Source organism: Phyllostomus discolor, chromosome 3, assembly GCF_004126475.2.
Source record: "Phyllostomus discolor isolate MPI-MPIP mPhyDis1 chromosome 3, mPhyDis1.pri.v3, whole genome shotgun sequence".
Lineage (NCBI taxonomy): Eukaryota > Metazoa > Chordata > Mammalia > Chiroptera > Phyllostomidae > Phyllostomus > Phyllostomus discolor.
The window spans coordinates 37,626,214-37,646,656 of NC_040905.2; the positions used below are offsets into that span (position 1 = coordinate 37,626,214).

At 39.0% G+C, this 20,443-nt stretch overlaps 1 protein-coding gene and 1 long non-coding RNA gene across 3 annotated transcripts in view; one reads left to right on the plus strand and one right to left on the minus strand.

The window, feature by feature from the left end:
• Positions 1–1,089: 1,089 nt before the first annotated feature.
• LOC118499449 lies at positions 1,090–17,423 on the minus strand. The gene is made up of 2 exons (XR_004901932.1): positions 17,369–17,423; positions 1,090–1,154 (listed from the first exon to the last, which is right to left on the minus strand). It is a non-coding gene; the product is annotated as an uncharacterized LOC118499449 (long non-coding RNA).
• Positions 4,531–20,443, plus strand: part of IPO11 (importin 11) — a 184,072-nt gene continuing 168,159 nt past the window's right edge. The window contains exon 1 of one of the 2 annotated variants that reach the window (XM_028508702.2): positions 4,531–4,708. Coding sequence is in view for 1 of the 2 variants with exons in the window: in XM_036020322.1 (XP_035876215.1) it covers positions 18,199–18,231 (33 nt within the window). In the remaining variant the exon portion in view is untranslated. Of the gene's footprint in view, positions 4,709–17,925; positions 18,232–20,443 lie in introns of those variants that run through there. The other variant, XM_036020322.1, reaches the window with a different exon arrangement.

Below are 20,443 nucleotides of genomic sequence, written 5' to 3' on the forward strand. Positions count from 1 at the left end.
AAGGACAAAGTTAGCCAAGAGCTCTTGTGGCTCAGTGGATTGAGTGCCAGTCTGAGAACCCAAAGGTCGCTCAGGTGGATTGTGCCTGGGTTATAGGCTGGGTCCCCACGAGGGGGCGTGCGAGAGGCAACCAATTGATGTAGGTCTCACACATTGGTGTTTCTCTCCCTCTCCCCTTCCCTTCTCATTTTTCTTTAAAAACGTTAGCCAAGGGAAAGTTGGTGCTTCAAAGGGAAAAGCACTAACAAAGCCTAGATATAAAAATGTTTAAGAAAGGAAAAGAAACTTGGTATAGCTGAGGAATAAGTAGGTAAAGTAAACAGGGACTTACTGTGAAGGAGCTAAAATGTTATGCTAACCACTTTGCTCTCACTGCACTCCTCTAGGCTATGAGAGCTGCTGGAGACCACACAGCAGTGTAAAGAGACATTCATGGGCTCCATATTTATCTGGGTTCCGAACCCTGCCTAGCCCCTCTTCTTGAATTCCCTCTAATCTTCCTCTTCCATTCACTATAAAGGATCTTTAAAACTTCTTAATTCTTCTCATTCCTCCTTCCTTACCATCTCTCCAGTTCCTCAGCAGAAGACTTTGCCTTTTATATCACAGAAGGAATGCAAGATCACCTTAAGGACATTCTCGTCTTGCCAGGTCACTGTTCTACACAGTGAAAGTGCAGTGATGAGCAAAATAAAGTGAAGCTTATATCCTAGGGAGGAAAAGCAGAGATTATAACCCTGGCTGAGTAACCCAGTTGGTTAGAGCATCGTCCAGTACCCAAGGTTGCAGGTTGTATCCCTGGTCAGGGCTCATACAAGAATCAATCAATAAATGCATGGATAAGTGGAACAACAGATCTCTCTGTCTATCTCTCTGTCTATCTCTATCTCTCTCAATATCAATAAATTTAAAAAATTAAATAAAAAACAGACATTATATCAGGTGGTGATAAGTGTGAAGAAAAAAGCAAAGCAAAGGAGAAAAAGACCAACAGGATGGGTGGGAGAAGCAATTTTGACAATAGGAATGGAAACCAAATGATAACTTTTTAGAAAAAGACTTTATCTTTAGAGAGAGGGGAAGGGAGGGAGGGAGGGAGAGAGGGAGAGAAACATCAATGTGTGGTTGCATCTCCCACACCCCCGACTGGGAACCTGGACTGTAGGCCAGGCACATGGCCTGACTAGGAATTTAACCTGTGATGCTTTGGTTTGAAGGCTGGCACTCAGTCCACTGAGCCACACCAGCCAGAAAATGTGATTTTCTTTTTGAGTAAAATAGCAAGATCATCCTGAAAGAGGTCACATGTTTTAAGCCACATAAAATAAATCACTGAGGTGAATGTACATATTTAGTTTATGCAGAGACTAAATTGGTGTTTATCTAGCTATGAACCTTGAGCCACCTGCAGAATTGTTCCCCCCCAAATTTATAGGTTGAAGCCCTAATCTCTAGTGCCTCACAATGTGACTATATTTGGAGACAGATCTTTAAAGAGGTGAGTAAATTAAAATGAGCTCTTCAGGGTGTGACCTAATTCAATATGACTGGTCCATGTGAAAGGAGGAGATCTGGACAAAGAGACACCTGGGGTATGGGTGTACAGAGGAAAGACTATGTTAGAACACTGTGAGAACCAACAGTCTGCAAGCTAAGAGGAGAGTCCTGAGGCAAAACTAACTCTACTGACACCTTGATCATGGATTTCTAGCCTTCAGAGCTGTGAGACAATAAATTTCTGTCATTTAAACCACCCAGTCAGGGGGATTTTGTTATGGCAGCCTCAGTAAACTACGTAATGTAGAATGTAACAAAAATTCCCATTTCCAAGCCCCACCTTAAACATTCTGGATCAGAGTGGGATTAGACCCTGGCCAGTACAGTTTAACAGACCCTCTAGGAGATTCTGATTCACAGGGAAAGTGGGGGATTCACTACTTTTTACAGTAAGATAACAAATGATAAATTTCTACAGAAATGAAAAGAGATGGGGAAGACTACCATCATCAATACAGGGAAACTGTTGTAATAATTGGGATCACATTATTTTGGCTGAATTTCATCCTTTTTTTCTGATAGCCAAGGCAGCCTTCAGAAGTGAGACAATATTGGATGCACCCTGGAGCCGTGAGTCCTAGGAATTGTGTGATGCTGGATATGAGCTGTGGTTAAGAAATAAGCATTGGAAATCTATGCTGGAATGTATTAGTTATCTTTGTAGCTACAAATGGCTTAGTAATTATAAAAATAATTTCATGCTTCTCTGGTTCATGTTTATATTCTTTATTAATTAAAAATAATTATTTTTCAATTTTGGTGTGCACAAATGATTCATTGCCATTCTTTGAGTTTTAGGTTGTTAATAAAATGATCTTAACTTCAAAAAGAATATAGCATTTCCTTTGGTAGGAAAAGAAGCTTATTTACATGCACAGCATGCTTGAAATAACATTTTAAATGTGCCAGGGGATATAATGAATAAAAATAAAATATTGTGAGAGAAGCCAATGTTTCTTTAATGTAGCATTTGCTTCATCAGCTTTCTGCTTTCTCTTCTCAATTCTCAACCATTTTGGGAGGAAAGCACTGAATTTATACTTGTATTAATATTTTCAATATATTCTGAACACATCAAATGATTTAATTTAAATTGTTTTAAATGTTTGTTTGCCATTTTCTCCAAAGAACCTAAGAATATGAGGCTATAACAATGAAATGCAGTAATATGAGATTATCCAGTTGTACATGTTTGTTTTGTACACAGTAAGTGACTAGATTATACATTCATAGTAGCTGAAGCAAGGACCTCCAAATGAATCTTAATTTGGGTCCTGAAATTTGTGTAGGCCAAATTTTGCATATGTGCATTTTTCTAAGTTACAGCTTTCCTTAGATTTTTCGGAGGATCCATTATCCTAAATAGAAAAAACTTATTCTTGTAGGCCAATTTCTTCACTTTAATTCAAATTTAGCTTTTTAAAAAATTACATGTTCCTTATAGACTTGTTATTCAATATGTGATCTCTGGACCAGCAACATTGGCATTAACTGGAATCTCATTAGAAATGAAGAATTTCAAGCCCCACGTCACACCAGCTGAATCAGGATGTGTATTTTAAAAAGATCCCCATGTGATTCTATGTACACTTAAAATTTGAGAAGTACTACCTTACCTTTCATTAAAATCAGAAGATACAATTAAGCCAAAAAAAGAAAGAAAGAAAGAAAGAAAGAAAGAAAAAAAAATCCCACAATATCATCCAACTAATGACAAATCCTGTTAACATTTTGGCATATATTTATTTCCCAAAATGGAACCATCCTGAACACAGTTTTGTAACCACCTCCTTTTGCAATGCATTGTTAATGCGTTAACACGTCAACAAAAACATGTCCACATAAGTTTTAATGGCCAATTTGTATTTTATTACATATGCATTCATCATGATTTAATCATTCATTTCTTGGTGGTTATTTAGGTAAATTTTATATTTTTACTTTAAAATCAGGCCTGTGGGCCTGGGCCGTGTGGCTCAGCTGGTTGGGGCGTCATCCTGTGGTGGGTTCCATTACAGGTCAGGACACAGGACTAGGTTGCAGGTTCCATCCTGGGTCAGAGCATAGGAAAGGCTGCTTCTCTCTCATGTTTCTCTCCCTCTCTCTGTCTCCCTCTCTTCCCATCTCTTCCCAAATCAATAGGCATGTTTGGGGTGAGGATAAAATATAAAATAAAAACAGCCCTGTGTGATGAACATTTTTATAGTGCAGGACTTATGATGGCTCGTTTTAAATCTTAACACAGCTACTTACTTGCTGTGTGACCTTAGGCAGGTTACTTGACATCTCTGTGCTTTAGTTTCTTTATCTGTAAAATGAGCACAATAAAAATCAGCTCATAGTGTTGACTTGAGGATTAAAATACATGATTCATATAAAGATCTTAGAACTCTATCTGGCACATGCCAGATGCTCAATAAATGTTATCTACTATTACCTCTGTGAACACTGACATATTTCCTCACAACTTCATTCTAAAATTAAGAAAAGTTAGGTCACTAAGCTAGTTAGCAGCAGAAGGAGAGAGAACTGGACTTCCTTTTTAATCTGTCCACCCTTTCTATCGTTTTGGAGTAGAGTGCCCATCAAGTTTAGGATACTAAAACATAATTTAGTGAAAGTAGGATTATTTTAATAACTCTTCTCTGCAGAGACGAGTCCGTAAAACAATGAAGTTTAGCAGCTAATACCTAGAATAGGGAAAGGAAAATGGTTGTGATTCAAGCTTCAGTCAACCCAGGAGACAATTGATTTTTCCGAGAGAAAGGAAACCCCGACCTATGGTTTCTATGGTTACGGCTCCAGCGGAGTCCAGGCTCTGGCTTTCTATACTGCGCAAGTGCATACTGCCGATTTAGCCATCCGGCGCCATCAGTTTCGAAGGGAAAGCCCCTCCCTCCTCTCCCCCGCGTCGTCCTATCGCCGCATTCCTTTGCCTATTCCTAGAGCTGTGGGAGTCTGTGACGCAATATGCGAGCGTCCGCATCGTTTAGAGCTGCGACGCTGAACATGGCGCGTTCCTAGAAGCGGCTTTCGGCATCAGTAGGCGGCGGCGTGTGGACTGCAAGCGTGGGGCGCGGGACCAACCGACGCCGCTTCGTGTTGGGGAGTCGAAGCAGGAGAGCTGGGCTATACCGGACGGAACCAAGCGGTGAGGCCCTGGCCTGAGAGCCCAGAGCGCACGCGAGTGAAAGGAAGGAGTGGGTTGGGCAGCGGAGACCTGCGTGGCCAAGAAGGGACGTGGGTCTACAGGGAGGTGAGGGATAGCTGCAGCGCGACGAGGGCCTGCAGACTTGGCTCTTTGCGTAACCCCAGGAACCCCTGGGAGCTCTGGGCTCTCCTAGTCATCCCGGAGTGGGAAGCATGGTCCTGGAGGAGTCGGGTGCCAGACGGCAGACACTGAGTGCCAAGATGAAGAGATCGTAGGGTGCCCGTTGTGGCTGCGGTTGAGGGCCAGGGGTTGCATTTGCCCTTGGGGGATAGAGAGACTGTGGTCTTCTTTGGTGCAAAGCCACTGTGCATTGTTACTGCACATATGGCACTGCTGCTAGTAGCAATACAGTGAAAGCTTTAACGAAGCATTAGACCCTCGCTAGCCTGTAATGAACAAGTGAAGAAGTTACACATTTTCAGAGAGGACGTGATTGCTGGGGGGCATGGCCGCCAAGGCTCAAGCCCATCGACTTCTGCAGCTTTATATTTGGGGGTATTTGTGATTCAGCAAAACTGTTGGAAGCCCATTGCATTCGTCATTTTTCTTTAGTTGTGTATGTGTGTGTTTTGTGACATGATGATTGAGGGAAGTATTATTTCAAAGTGATTGACTAAAATAGCTAGGACAAGTGGATTGTCTACAGGTGCCAAGATTGCTATTGACATACTCCCTCCCCACCCCAGTGAAAAGGAAGGAGCTCCGTTGTAGTGCAGTAGTGTCCTTGAAATTTGGTTATTTTTCAGAGGGAAGTAAGGAAGAGCATTTTACAGTCATAGATTTCCACCATCCCTCCCTTGGATAGGGAGTTCACGCCTCCATTTTCATGTTATTTCAGATTTCTCTATTTAGTACAGAGGCTTCAAGTTAAGGACAAATTGACTCTACAGTATAAGCCATCCATTGCATGACATCTTTTCTTACATCTTTCATCACGAGGAAGATTTCTGTGAAATTACAGTGAAAATCTTTCCCTATTGGTTGTGATAGGATTGCACAGGGAATAGTAGAAACAGTTTAATTATAGCAGTGCTTTGTGGCAATATGTTTTAGCTCTAGGACAGCTGGTCTGCTCTGTCCTAGTTAGACCTCCTAAAGCAGAAGAAAATTCTCACCAAAAAGAATTTAGTTATAGTAATATGATTAGAGGTTCTAAATGAATATGTGGAAATTATTTGGTGATATAAAAATCTTTAGATTATGTGATACTGTGAATGTGTTTGCATTCAGATTAAACCAGAATGCAAAAGATTATTTGTAGACTGAGACACTAAAGATTTTTCCAAAGATAAATACATGTTTTTTCAGAAATAGAAATATTCATGTTTTGGAAGATAATATGTTTGATTAGATAGATTTTAACCTTTGTGTTGTATGGATGTAGGTGTGTGTATTTGTATTTAGTCTTGGGCTTCTCCTAATTTTGTGTTATTTCTGGCAATATTGTTCATCCTGTTCTGTGTGCATCAAATGGGGATTGTTTATTATCAGAGTGACTCAGGGAATGGTAAGGCACCCTTATAATCTCTGTAGGGCTTGAGCTGGATCGGTGGCGTTCTACACCCTTGCTATGCAGAGTGTAGTATATGGCATCACCCGAGACTTGGTTAAAATTGCAATCTCAGGCTTAACCCCAGAGCTACTGAATCAGAATCTGCACTTTAACAAGCTTTCCACATGATAGGAATGTACTTTAAAGCTTGAGACACACGACTTTGGTTGGTAAGGAAGACTGAGGTCATGCATAAAAATTATAGCGTCATTAATTTTAATTTAAGGTGATCTTATGCTGATTATAGAGCCTAATGTATCTGATTGAAGAAACTAAGACCCAACAAGGGCTAGTGACTTGCATAAGGTCACACATATCTAGATGTAAAACCCAGGGTCTGACTTATTCCATTGCTTTTCGTTTGCTATTTACTGCCAGATTATTAAAACTGAACTAAAGCATTCATGAATGACATCTAAATATTCATTCAACAACAAACATTTATCATGTAATGGACAGGCAGGCCAATAATCCTGTGTGTCTTTAATAACTACTTCTTTTCCTTCTGCCGAGATTGCTACTGACATACTCCCTCCCCACCCCAGTGAAAAGGAGCTCTGTTGTAGTGCAGTAGTGTCCTTGAAGTTTGGTTATTTTTCAGAAGGAAGTAAGGAAGAACATTTTACAGTCATAGATTTCCACCATCCCCCCCTTGGATAGGGAGTTCACGCCTCCATTTTCATGTTATTTCAGATTTCTCTATTTAGTACAGAGGCTTCAAGTTAAGGACAGATGGACTCCATAGTAGAAACCATCCATTGCATGACACCTTTTTTCCATCTTTCATCACCAAGGAATATTTCTGTGAAATTACAGTGAAAATCTTTGGTGGTAACCCATGGCAGTTATTAACCTGCCTTTTCTTTTCCTCCTTAGTCTTTCCTGGATGAAGTTGCTTTCTACTTGACAGAGGAAATGAAAGACTTTCATGAGAACTGAGAACTTCATTGCTTTTTGTCCTCTTTCATCTGCAAACGTCTACCTCTTTCTGTCCATCTCTAAATGCTCTGAGTTTTTTCTCCTTAATGACAATGTTTCCTCAGTGTATTGGTTTGCTAGGGCTGCCATAATAAAATACTTCAGATTGGGTGACTTAACAGAAATTTATTTTCTTACAGTTTAGGAGGCTGGAAATATAAGGTTCCAATGGGATTGGTTTCCTCTGAAGCCTTTATTCTTGATTTACAGATGACCACCCCATTTCTGCCTCTTTACATAGGCATACCTTTGTACACTAGAACCTCTGGTATTTATTTTTTTTTTTAATTAGAACACCTATTGGATGATGGCCTCATTTTAACTTAATCACTTCTTCAAAAATTTTACCTGTAATACTAAGGATACTGGGGTGATGGCCCCAATATATGAATTTTGGGGGAACACACTTCAGTCCATAAGCTCCTTTATACTGTGGACCAGCACTAACTCATCAGGATTTAAACATAGTCATCTTCAATACTCTCTTCATCTTCAGTTTCATCTCTAATCATTTGCTTAAGTTTCTTGAAAGTTATATTTTTCCTACCTCATTACTTTCTTCTCCTGGTATATTGAAATCTGTCAATAAACTGCAGTCACTGAATTTAGTGAGGATGATGATCCATTGATCTCTTTGTTTTGAAATGTACTGGAATCTTTTTAATAATTTGATTTGACTAGTTGTCCTTTGAAGTGTTGTTATGTTTCTGCCACACTATAGTTTCCTTATTTCCCTCCTATGTCTTGGTTTATTATTCTGTCTTCTCTGACCACTGGGATATTTGTTTCACTTGAGGTGCTATCTTCTACTTCTCCCCACTCTCCTTGAATGGTCTTAGCTCTGATGACTTCAACTGCTCTCTCTACTTTGAGGAGTCCCAAATCTGTCTCTTTAGCACATATTGCTGTTCAACTTTGACACATTGTTGCTGTCTTAAGACACCTTAAACTCATGTCAAAAATTGTTTCTCACCCTTTCTGAAGTTGTTTCTCTTCCACCTTCCTATGGTTCTTACATGCATCACTCATTTGGAGATGCCCAGAGTCTTCATTCTTCCCTATTTTTATCCTATATGCTACCTTTCCCCTGCTTAGCTATCTAATTATTTATTAAATCTTGCTTTTTTTCATCTATCTTTTCCCTGTGGTTACTACCTTGGTTCAGAGTATCATTATTATCTGGATGTTTGTGTAAACCTAAATAATTTGCTTGCTTCCAAGAATACATACCATCTCTCTCTACCCTTCCTTTTTCTGTAGGCAGATTGCACTGTTCTGCAGTTTCTCTCTGTAGAGTTTTAGATTAAAATCCAAACCACTAAGCCTAGAAAATAAGAACCTTAATGATTTGGGCCTTGCTTGCTTTTTGTTTTCACCTTCTGCTATTTCCTGCCTCTTGTTTTTCTGTCATGCTGAACTATTTACAGTTCTTCAGAAGTTTTAGGATGCTTTTTAAAATTGAGATATTTACATGTTGTGTGTCTTCTAGAATGTACACCTGTCTGACAGACACCCAAATTGTACTCTTCTGGATAACTCCTACTTAACAGAAACGCCACATTATTCCCTCCTGGGAAGCCTTCCCCAACCTCCATATGGTGCTTTAGGCTTTTTACATTCTTCCGTAACAGTTTATTATAGCACTTATACTATGTTGTAATTGTTGCCTTTTTTCCTTTCTAGACATGAACACAAAATGTCTTATTTATGTCTCAGAGTAGTGCCTGGCCAGTAGAAGCTGTTTCACTGTTGAATGCAAGTTGAATTACCAGAGCTGAAAAGTTGGAATATTATATAACCTGGAGGTTAGATCGAGTGGGCTTGAAAAGTTAGAGACACGGATTTATTTTTGTGCCTTTACACAACTGGAAGCAGAGATTGAGATTTAGTCATTGAATTCATCCATTCATTCATTCTCTCATTCATTCACTTAGGGAGAGAGTTGAGGTGAGAGAGACACAGAGAGAGAAACATCCATATGCAAGAGAAACAGCCTGCCTCCTCAGTTGCCTCCTCCACTGGGGTTGAACCTGTGACCTTTCAGTCTACAGTCAACACTCCAACCAACGGAGCTACACTGGCCAGGGCAGAATTCATTATTTAACATCTGTTTTATTCATCACTTTTCATATGGGCCAGTTACTGTTCTACATTCTAGTGATACACCTTTGAACAAATCAAAGTCCTTGGTCTCTGGACCCTAAATTCTAATCAGGGGAGCCTGGACAATAAACATATACACGAGGATGTCAAACAGCTAAATGTGTTATTTGTAAAAATTAAGAAGGATATCTATACAAGAGAGATTCTGGGCTGAAGGGTGAGCTATTTTAGATTGTGCAGTCAGGGAAGACTTACTTGATTAGTTGACAACATGAGCAGAGACTGGATTGAAGTTAAAAAGGAGGACATGCAGATACCTGAAGGCGGAGCTTTCGAGCTAGAGGGAACAAATGCAAAAGAAGGACAAGGTACATTTTATGTATCAATTCCACTAAACATGAACGGCCTTATCCGGGTCTTCTTGTACACTTGTGCAGGAGTTTCTCTGGTTTTAGCACCCAGTGTGGAACTGTTGGGTCATGGGATATAACCTGGTCATAGGACACACACACACATTTAATCTCATTAGCAGTGACAAGATTGTTTTCCACAGTTGTTGTACCAGTGTATGTTCCTAGCAGCAATGCATAAGGGCTTCTATTTCCATACATTCTTACCGGCACTTGAATATATGTGGACTTTGTAATTTTTGCCATTCAGATGACTTAAAAGTAATATATCAATTTTTTAAAAACAATCCTGATAACCAGTGAGATAGCATGTCTTCTAATATTTATTAACCATTTGGCTTTTCCCATCTGTGAATTTTCTATATCCTTTGTCCAGTTTTCTTTTGTATTTCTGATTCATATGGATTTTTTGTTTGCTCTGTATAATAATCCTTTGTCTGTTTCAATCATTTAAAATTTTTTCTCCTAATTTTCACCTTGTTAACTTTGGGTATGATGTTTTCATTGACTCCATGAATTTTGGCCTTCAATTCTGATATAGTATAATTTATCAGGAAGATAAGCTAGAATCTTGATGTTGTATTTTGGTTCTTAGGTCTGAAGCTAACGAAACAAAACAAAACAAGACAACAACCACAACAACAAAACCTCCCAAAACAGTTAATTTCGCTTGAGGTATATCAGTGGATGGCACTGTAATCAAAAAGAAAAATGTTGTAGCCAACAGAGTTGGGATAGAAACCTTGAATTCTACATTCCAGAAATGTCACTCAGCCTGTGACCTAAGTCACAGTATCTCTTTAGCCACTCTGGGACATAGTTTCTTGGTCAGTAAAATAAAATTATTAACTTAGACATACTTACTATTTAGAGGACAGTAATAGCTTCGTGGTGATAGAAAAATTATTTTAATGATTCAAAACATGTTAATGTAGAATAATTCCTAATTGTGTGAACATTACTGGGCATACAGCCTGTACATGTTTTAATGAAGTAATTTTTATAAATGTAGTGACTCCTGAGGCTAACCTCTCAAAACTATGAGATTCTTCCAAGACATAGTTATAGACAATGATGTCCTGGACCAGTAATTGGAAACTACCAATCAAAGATGTATATATTTGGACAGAACTGATGGTCCCTTAACATCTAGCAAAAGGTTTTGATGAAACATGAATTTGATTGGTTATAGTCTATTAAATTCAGGCTGTGCTATTACTGGCTTTCCGATTTAAAGAACAATATCTGGTGTAAAATCAAGATTTCCTCCCTATTTCTTTTTTTTGCATCAGAGAAGAAATTTTAAAAACAATAAGCATAATTGCTGTTCTTCAGTAGTTTTTATACAGATGTTTATTTTTTTGTTTCAGCCAAAGAGATTTCAAAGAGGTTGCTGGTGACAGTAGTTGGGGCCTTAGACAGTGCTGGCACTGTCTTGGTATGAGGGTCACCATTGTTTAGGATAAGACCCTTAACTTTTCCTCTTAGGAGGTGTTCAGTCCTGGGGACTCTCATGTATACCAAGCAGGCAAGAGACACTTACACTGCCATTTCCCTAAAGACTCCCAAGCAAGACACAGACACTTGGGTTTGTTGGACAGGACTCCTTTCATCACTGCCCCTGGCTCTGTGTACTGCCTTCTTACGTAGTGCATAATTTACTGATGCATTTCTCCTCCCCCCAGCTGGAGTGCCTTGTTTTATTGCAGCTTGTCTTGAGCTTCACAGTAGCTTGCTTTTTTTTTTTTTTAAAGCAAATTGAAAGCAAGACCCTCTACCAGCAAAAAGCCTATGACTTGCTTTATAGTGGTGACCTAGAACCAAAGCTGCAAATCTCTGAGCTATGCCTGCATACACTCCATAAGGGCAGGGATTTTTTGTCTTTTTAGTTTATTGATGTACCTCATGTGCCTAGAATAATGTCTGACATTTGTAGGTGTTCAGTAAATATTTGTTGAATGAATGAAGGTAGAAATCTCTGATGATAAACCAAGTAAATACCAGGAAGCTGATTAGAGAGCACAGGATTAGACCAAATGATGTTAGGTATTCCCAGTGAAAAGTCTTGTTAAATTTTCTTGGCTCAATAGGCCCCATTTCAGTAGAGGGAGATACTGAATGGACTGTTCCTTCCTTCCTTCCTTCCTTCCTTCCTTCCTCCCTCCCTCCCTCCCTCCCTTCCTTCCTCCCTCCCTCCCTCCCTCCTGCTCTCTCTCTCTCTCTCTCTTTTTCTTCCTTCCTTCCTTCCTTCCTTTCCTTTCCTTCCTTCCTTCCTTCCTTCCTTCCTTCCTTCCTCCTTCCTATCCTTCCTTCCTTCCGTCCTTTCTTTCTTCCTTCTTCTTTTCTTCTTTCTTTCTGTCTTTCTTTCCTTTTTCAGCCATTTCCAGCATACTGTTTACTATTATATATTTATATACTTCTTTCTTTACCTGTGATGTAATGCCTATTCTTCCAGCACGGTGTTTTCGTTTTCTTTGAACCTCTTTCTGTTCTCCTCCCCTTTTTTTAAAAGCCAGCTTAACTTTCCACTCTTAGAAATCACAGTGACATCATTGCTTGTTTAGTTCTTCAAACATTTACTGAGCATTTGCTGTATCCTGACACTTTACTATGTAGTGGCATATATAGATGAATAAGACAAAAATGCTTGCCTTTAAGCTGTTCATAATTTTGTAGCTGAGATGTAAGTAAACAAGGAAATAGATGTAATAATAAAAGTATGTACTATATAGAACAGTAGGGTGGAGGAAGGGTTGCTTTACTATCTAGTTATGGATTTACAGAGGTGATGTCAAATGTGAACAGCAACTTCAGTGATTTCTGTATCATTGTCTATTAGCTGCCATTTTAAAGATTTTATTAATTTATTTTCAGAGAGAGGGGAAGGGAGGGAGAAAAAGAGGAAGAGAAACATGATGTGTGCGAGAAACATCAGTTGGTTGCCTCTTGCTTGCTCCCTCCCAGGGACCTGGCCTGCCATCCAGGCATGTGCCCTGACTGGGCATTGAACCAGCAACCTTTTGGTTCACAGGGCAGTGCTCAATCTACTGAGCCACACCAACCAGAGCTTAGCTATACCATTTTAAAAAACAGACAGAGAAGTAGACAGAATTGCCTAATGAGCCCTTTCTTCTCGTTGTCAATCTTATTATTATTTTTTAGTTATTTCTAACCTTTTATTTAACTTACGGATATTTAAGTTCTATTTATTTATATGATTTGCTCTTCAAACAGTGGTTCAATATACATCTTTTTGCTTATATATTTTGTATATTGGTAAGAGTACATCTGTAGAATAAATTTCTAGCAGTGGACAAAATTAAGGAACATAGGCATTTAAAATTTTTTTTAATATATTTTATTGATTATGTTATTACAGTTGTCCCATTTCCCCCTTCACTCTCCTCCACCCTGTATACCTTCTCCCACCCATATCCCCCCTTTAGTCATGTCCATGTGTCATAACTTACAAGTTCTTTAGCTTCTACATTTCCCATACTATTCTTGCCCTCCCCCTATCTATTTGCAACCTACAATCTATGCTACTTATTCTCTATAACTTTTCCCCCTCTCTCCTCCTCCCACTCCCCTGTTGCTAACCCTCCACGTGATCTCCATCTCTATGGTTCTGTTCTGGTCTAGTTGTTTGCTTAGTTTCTTTTGGTTTTGCTTTAGGTATGGTGGTTAATAATTCTCAGTTTGCTGTCCTTCTACTATACATGTTTTTTCTTTATCTTCTTTTCTGAGGTAAGTCCCTTTAACATTTCATAAAATAAGGGCTTGGTGATGATGAACTCCTTTAACTTGATCTTATCTGAGAAGCACTTTATCTGCCCTTCCATTCTAAATGACAGCTTTGCTGAATAGAGCAATCTAGGATGTGGGTCTTTGCCTTTCATGACTTGGAATACTTCTTTCCAGCTTCTTCTTGCCTGTAAGGTCTCTTTTGAGAAATCAGCTGACAGTCTGATGGGAACTCCTTTGTAGGTTACTGTCCCCTTATCTCTTGCTGCTTCTAGGATTCTCTCCTTCATTTTTACCTTGGCTAATGTAATTATGATGTGCCTTGGTGTGTTTCTTCTTGGGTCCAACTTCTTTGGGGCTCTCTGAGCTTCCTGGATTTCCTGGAAGCCTATTTCCTTTGCCGGAATGGGGAAGTTCTCCTTTATTATTTGTTCAAATACGTGTTCAATCTGTTGCTTTTCCTCTTCCCCTTCTGGTACCCCTATAATTCGGATGTTGGAACGTTTAAAGATGTCCTGGAGGTTCCTAAGCTTCTCCTCATTTTTTTGAATTCTTATTTCTCCATTCTTTCCTGTTTGGTTGTTTTTTTCTTCCTTTTGGTCCACTCTATTGTTTGATCCCCAGTTTCCTTTAGATCACTATTGGTTCCCTGTGCATCTTCCTTCATCTCTTTTATGGTAACCTGCATTTTTTCATCTAATTTGCACCCAAAATCAATCAATTCTGTGAGCTTCCTGATCACCAGTGTTTTGAACTGTGCATCTGATAGATTGGCTATCTCTTGGTTGCTTAAAATGATGAGTCCTGGGGCATTGATCTGTTCTTCTGTTTGAGACATGTCTCTCTCTCTCTCTCTTTTTTTTTTTTGGTCTGGTCAAATCTGTTATGTACTGAGGGGCGGAGCCTTAGGTGTTCACCAGGGCTGGGCACCCCAGTCTCTAGATTGTGATGTTGTATGTGGGGGCGGGGGCGGGAGGGATCAATGGCGGTAGCTCTGTTCTCCTGGGACCTCAGTCCCTTCTCTGGGAATCCTGGGTTGCGCGCTCTGCCCTGGTCCACAATCGCCGCCTCACTGGGTCTGCCAGTAGCCGCTTGCGCACTCAGGGTCCACCTGCTGCGATCTTGTGTGCCCCAGATGCCTTACACGCTCTGATAAGTGATATTATGTGATATTATGCCCGGTTGCCTTATGTGCCCAGTTCTCCCTGTTCTCTGTGCCCCGCGCCCCACGTCTGGCTGCTCCTCTCCGCCCCTCCTACGGGTCTGGATGAACGGGTCTACTTCCACTTCTTGGCTGTCTCACTTCCATTCAGATAAATTCTCTGTCAGTTCTGGGTGTTATTCTGCCTCTAAATTGTTGTTCTAATCTTGGTTGTGCGTGGAGGTACGGTGCGTCCATCTATGCCTCCATCTTGCCGGAAGTCTCTAAAATTTTTTAAAATTTATTTTTAGAGGGAAGGGGAGAAAGAGAGAAACATCAGTTTGTTGTTCTACTTATTTATGCATTTATTGCCTGATTCTTGTATGTGCCTTGATCCAACCTTGGTGTATCAGGATGATTTTTCTAACCAAATGAGCTACCCGGCTAGGGCTTCATAACGTATGCATTTTTATTTGCTTTTTTTTTAAATTTTATTTTTTTATTTTTTTAAGGTTTTATTTATTTATTTTTAGAGTGGAAAGGGAGGGAGGAAGGGGGAGAAAGAGAGAGAGAAACATCAATGTGCGGTTGCTGGGGGTTATGGCCTGCAACCCAGGCATGTACCCTGGCTGGGAAGGAATCGAACCTGCGACACTTTGGTTTGCAGCCTGCGCTCAATCCACTGAGCTACTCCAGCCAGGGCTTAAATTTTATTTTTTTGATTAAAGTTTTCATTCCACACTATTTGTATTAGTTTCAGGTATACAGCACAGTGGCTAGACATTCATATAGGTTACAAAGTGCTCCCTCCAATAATTCAAGTGCCCACCTGGCACCATAGATAGTTATTACAGTATTGTTCACTATATTCCCTGTGCTTTACCTTACATCCCCATGCCTATTTTGTAACTAATACTTTAGTATTTCTTAATCTCATCACCTTATTTCACCCTCCTCCCCAACACCCCATTTTTGACTCCATCACTTGTTCTTTTGTATCTGTAAGTCTGTTTCAATTATGTTTGTTTGATTCCACATGTAAGTGATATTATGTGATATTTGCCTTTCTCTTTCTGGCTTATTTCATCTTACATCCACCCACTGCCCCCCTAACTACTGTTGGTAATACTATCTAGAAGCTTGTTCAGATTCCGGTTTAACTATTTTTTTTTATTATTTGTTTTGTTTTTGGCAAGCTGCTTTAAGAATTTAGTTTCTCAAAATAATAAAATGTTTCTTTCTTTAAACTTTCTAATATAGTGACTTTTCTGTTACCATAGAGAAGTCTTCACAGAAATTTATTTCTTTTTTGTTTTGGATATATCATCTTTCTCTAGTTTGCTTTTGACCTGAGGTAGTTCAGCAATTTTGTAATATTTCCTATTCCTAATTCCCCAAGAATATGCCCTTTGCCTACTATTCTTTTTGTAGATTTGGGCTGTAGATATGAGTTGACTTGCAAGAATTTAACTACCATTGAAAAAAAAATGATACCTTCCTCCATCCCATCCGTTGGAAATGTTCCAATAACACATGGTAAATACTATAATGCTTATACATTCCACTAAAAGGCTGCTCTCTAAGTGTTTGGCCACTACCTGTTCTTCCATGGAGGAAAATTGGAGCTTTTAAGTTACTAATGTCACTTTCTCAATGGCTTGTATTTGGCCATATTTGTCCATTTCTTGAATGTGGAATACTGCAGTTCTTTTCTCATCAGTTGATTTCATTCTTTTCCACATATTACTCTGCCTGTTCTTGTTCCATTTTCTCAGGCTCCTTTATGCTATAAAGCATTGCTTATGTTACTGCATTTTCTTAAGCTCTGCCATAATTACTTTGTGGATAGCTTAAAACACATTCAGATCTTCATCTCACATTGTCTTTTTGTAGAGAGTATTTTTTAAAGATTCAGTAATTAACTACAGAAGTAGAGACAGTGGTGTAAGGGAATTTTTTGCTTGTCATGTTTTGTTTTATGGTGAAGTTTTCATTTTCATGTTTTGAATTCCATCTTTTTTGTATTATTTTTTCTTTACCCTCCCATTTATTTCTTTCCCTCGGGAGCTCTTTTTGCAGCATTTCTTTACCTATCTTCTTGGACCGTATTTCCGTATTTTCGTATTTCTAGATGACTGCCCTGGCCAAGTGGTCACTGAGAATTCCATTCTCTTTCTCTGTCCTTGAAGGTCAAAGGATCCTTGGAATATACTCTTCAGGCTGTAGCACTTACTTCTTACCATCAGGTGGCACTGCAGATTACGCAATATATTTTTACGTTCTTAGGAATGGTAGATCTATGTAGTAGTGCCTTATCTGGTAAAGAAGTTGATGTGGAAACTGACTTAGAAATGAAATTAAACTATGCTTTACATCTGAAACAGATACAAAATAATATTGAAATATACATATATAACTAAAACAAAAATGAAATTAAAGACACTATTGCTAACAAGTACAAATTTATTTTTCTTTATGTGGTGGAAATCTATATAATATGTAAAGCTTAAAGGAAAGTAATCAGTACATTAGAACTTTTTGGTTGGTTTTATTTTTCTGTTAAATATATTTTTTAAAGAGTTTATTTATTTTTAAAGAGGGGAAGGGAGAGAGAAAGAGAGGAAGAGAAGCATCAGTGTATGGTCGCCTCCTGCACACCCCCAACTGGGCACCTGGCCTGCAACCCAGGCATGAGCCCTGACTGGGTATGGAACCAGCGACCCTTTGGTTCCCAGGCTGGCACCCAATCCACTGAGCCACAGCAGCCAGGGCTATTTTTCTTTTAAATATTTTAAACTATTGTTTTTATAAACACCAAATAATAAGAATATTGGTATTCTTAAGTGCTTCTTAGAGATTAACTGTTTGCATTGAACTGCTGTTTGATTACATGACTTAGAGTTTCTGGAGTGAGGAAGATTGTTTTGGTAATCATTGGCATCACAAATCTGGGATATGACAGAACTCTTGTTATTGAAGACCAAGGTTGTAAGCTTTCTCTCCTGAACTTTTATGATCAGAGTACAATTAGTGACTGCATTACCTACTTAAATGTGCTATATTTAATATAGTGCCATGATCTCTTTATATGTGCTTGACAAGAGAAATCCGCAATGATTTTAAGGTCTTGAAAAGTCGGGAGGTTTTAGGAGTAGGGAAGAGAAATGAAGCAAATTTTCCCATGGAAATTAAAACAGGTTTAAAGTGAAAATTCTTGGCCTTTTGAAAAATGTTTTTTTCAACATAAAGATAAAATATGTAGACTATAAGAATCCTCATAATCCCCGGGGCTACCTAAACACAATTACTCTTTGTAATTTGATTTGTTTTCTGTTTGTCTTTTATTCTTAGGGTGTTTGGAGATATATGGAATTATCTTTAGTCAAGTGCTAGGAAGTGCTATTTACATAAAACATGCAGGGATGCTAAATGACCGATAGTACATACATGGAGAATAATTTCCCTGTCCAAACCACCAGAGGAGCTCTGTCAAGAAACTGAAATGAACCCAAACTGTGCAGTATGGATTCGAATGGTGCTGGCATCTTTGGAACCTTGACTGTTGTCCAGAGTCTGTGTCTTTAATTTTACTTTAATGTCTTGAACACATGCTCTTCCTTGCTCTGAATTAACATCATTTTTTGTTGTTGATACTCTGCCCAAATGTTTTTCATTTAGTCACTTTTCCTTGTGTCTTGCTGACTGTGGCATTTATACAGTCAAAGCACTTAAAAAAAAATAACAGTTTTATTAGGACACACAGACCATACAAATCACTTACTGGAAGTATGCAATTCAATGGTTTTTAGTATATCCACAGACTTGTGCAACCGTCACTACAGTCAATTTTAGAACATTTTCATAGCCCCAAAAGAAACCATGTTCCCATCAGCAGTCATTCTACATTTTCTCTCATCCCCCAGCCCTCGGCAACCACTTACCCATTTTTTGCTTTTGTTTATTCTTGAAATTTTGTAAAAAGGGAATAATACAACATGTGGTCTTTTGTGACTGTCTTCTTTCACTTAGCATAGTGTTTCAATGTTCACTTATGTTGTAGCATATATGAAAAAGGATTTTATTTCTTGTTATTGCTAAGTAATACTGCATTGTCTGGAAATACCACATTTTATTTGCCCATTCATCAGATAATAGACATTTGAGTTTTCACTTTTGGCAATTATAAATAATACTGCTGTGAAAATTCATGTACAATTTTTTTTGTGTATTCATATGTCTTAATTTCTCTTGGGTATATAAATAGAGTTGGAATTTTTGGGTCAAACATTTTGTTTAACATTTCAAAAAACGGACAGATTTCTCCAAAGTGGCTGCTCCATTTTACATTCCCACGAACAATGTGTTGGGGCTCCATTTTCCCACATCCTCCTCAATATCTCTTAGTACGTGTACATGGGTTTTTGACTGTAGCCATGCTGGTGGGTATGCAGTCATGAAGATTTACCCCTAGATTTTCTAAGAGTTTTATAGAGTTACCGTTTGGAGTTAATTTTTGTGTGTGGTGTAAGGAAATGGTCCAGCTACTCTTTCACATTTGGATAACCAGTTCAACACCATTTGTTGAAAAGACTGCTTTATTTATTGAACTGCCTTGGTATACTTGTTGAAAATCAGTTGACTATTAGCCCTGGCTGGTGTAGCTCAGTGGATTGAGCTCGGGCTGCGAACCAAAGTGTCGCAGGTTCAATTCCCAGTCAGGGTACATGCCTGGGTTGCAGGCCATGACCCTCAGCAACTGCACATTAATGTTTCTCTCTCTCTCTCGCTCTCCCTCCCTTCCTTCTCTAAAAATAAATAAATAAAATCTTTTAAAAAATCAGTTGACTATTTATTTTTATTAGTACGATTTTTTAATTCTCAGCCCCAGGATATTTTTTCTAGAGAGAGAGGCAGGGAGGGAAGGAGAGAGGGGGAACATGAAGGAGAGAGAGAGGAAGAGAGAGAGACAGAGACAGATGGAGACATTGATATGTGAGAGAAACATCGATTGGTTGCCTTCCTCAACATGCCCCCACTGAGAATTGAACCCTCAACCTCCTGGGTATGTGCCCTGACAAGGAATCAAGCCCATAACCTTTCGGTCTATGCAACAGTGCTCCAACCAACTGAGCCACCTGGCCAGGGTAAAAAGTCAGTTGAATTTAGATGTAACGGTTTGTTTCTGGACTTTCAAATCTGTTTCATTAACATACATATCCATTGTGCCGGTTACCAGCATTTTCATGACTGTAGTAGTTTAGTGAGTTTTGAAATCTGAAAATATGAGTGAATTTCCCATATTTCTGTTTTTGATTGTGACCAGAGAACGTATTTGTATGATTTTAATCCTTTTAAATTTGTTTAGGCTTGTTTTGTGGTTTATCATATGGTTTCTTCTGGAGAATGTTCCATGTACTCTCTGTGTACCCTCAAGAGGAATGTGTGCATTTCTTTTGTTGAGGGGAATGTTCTCTAAATATCTGTTAGGTCTAGTTTGTGTATAACGTCGTTCAAGAATTCCATTACTTTCTTCCTAGTTGTTCCGTCCATTATTGAAAGTAGAATATTGAAATCTCCAGCTTTGACCGTTCCTGGTGTGGAACCTCGGCCCTTTGAGCAGGCTGGGGTAGGCATGATTGAGGCCCACTGTTTTTGGCCTCATGTGCTTGAGGTAGAGCGTCTGCTCCACCAGCGGTGCTTGGGTGGAAGAAGAGAGCCCTCAACCTCTCTGCTGCACTTGCCTGAAA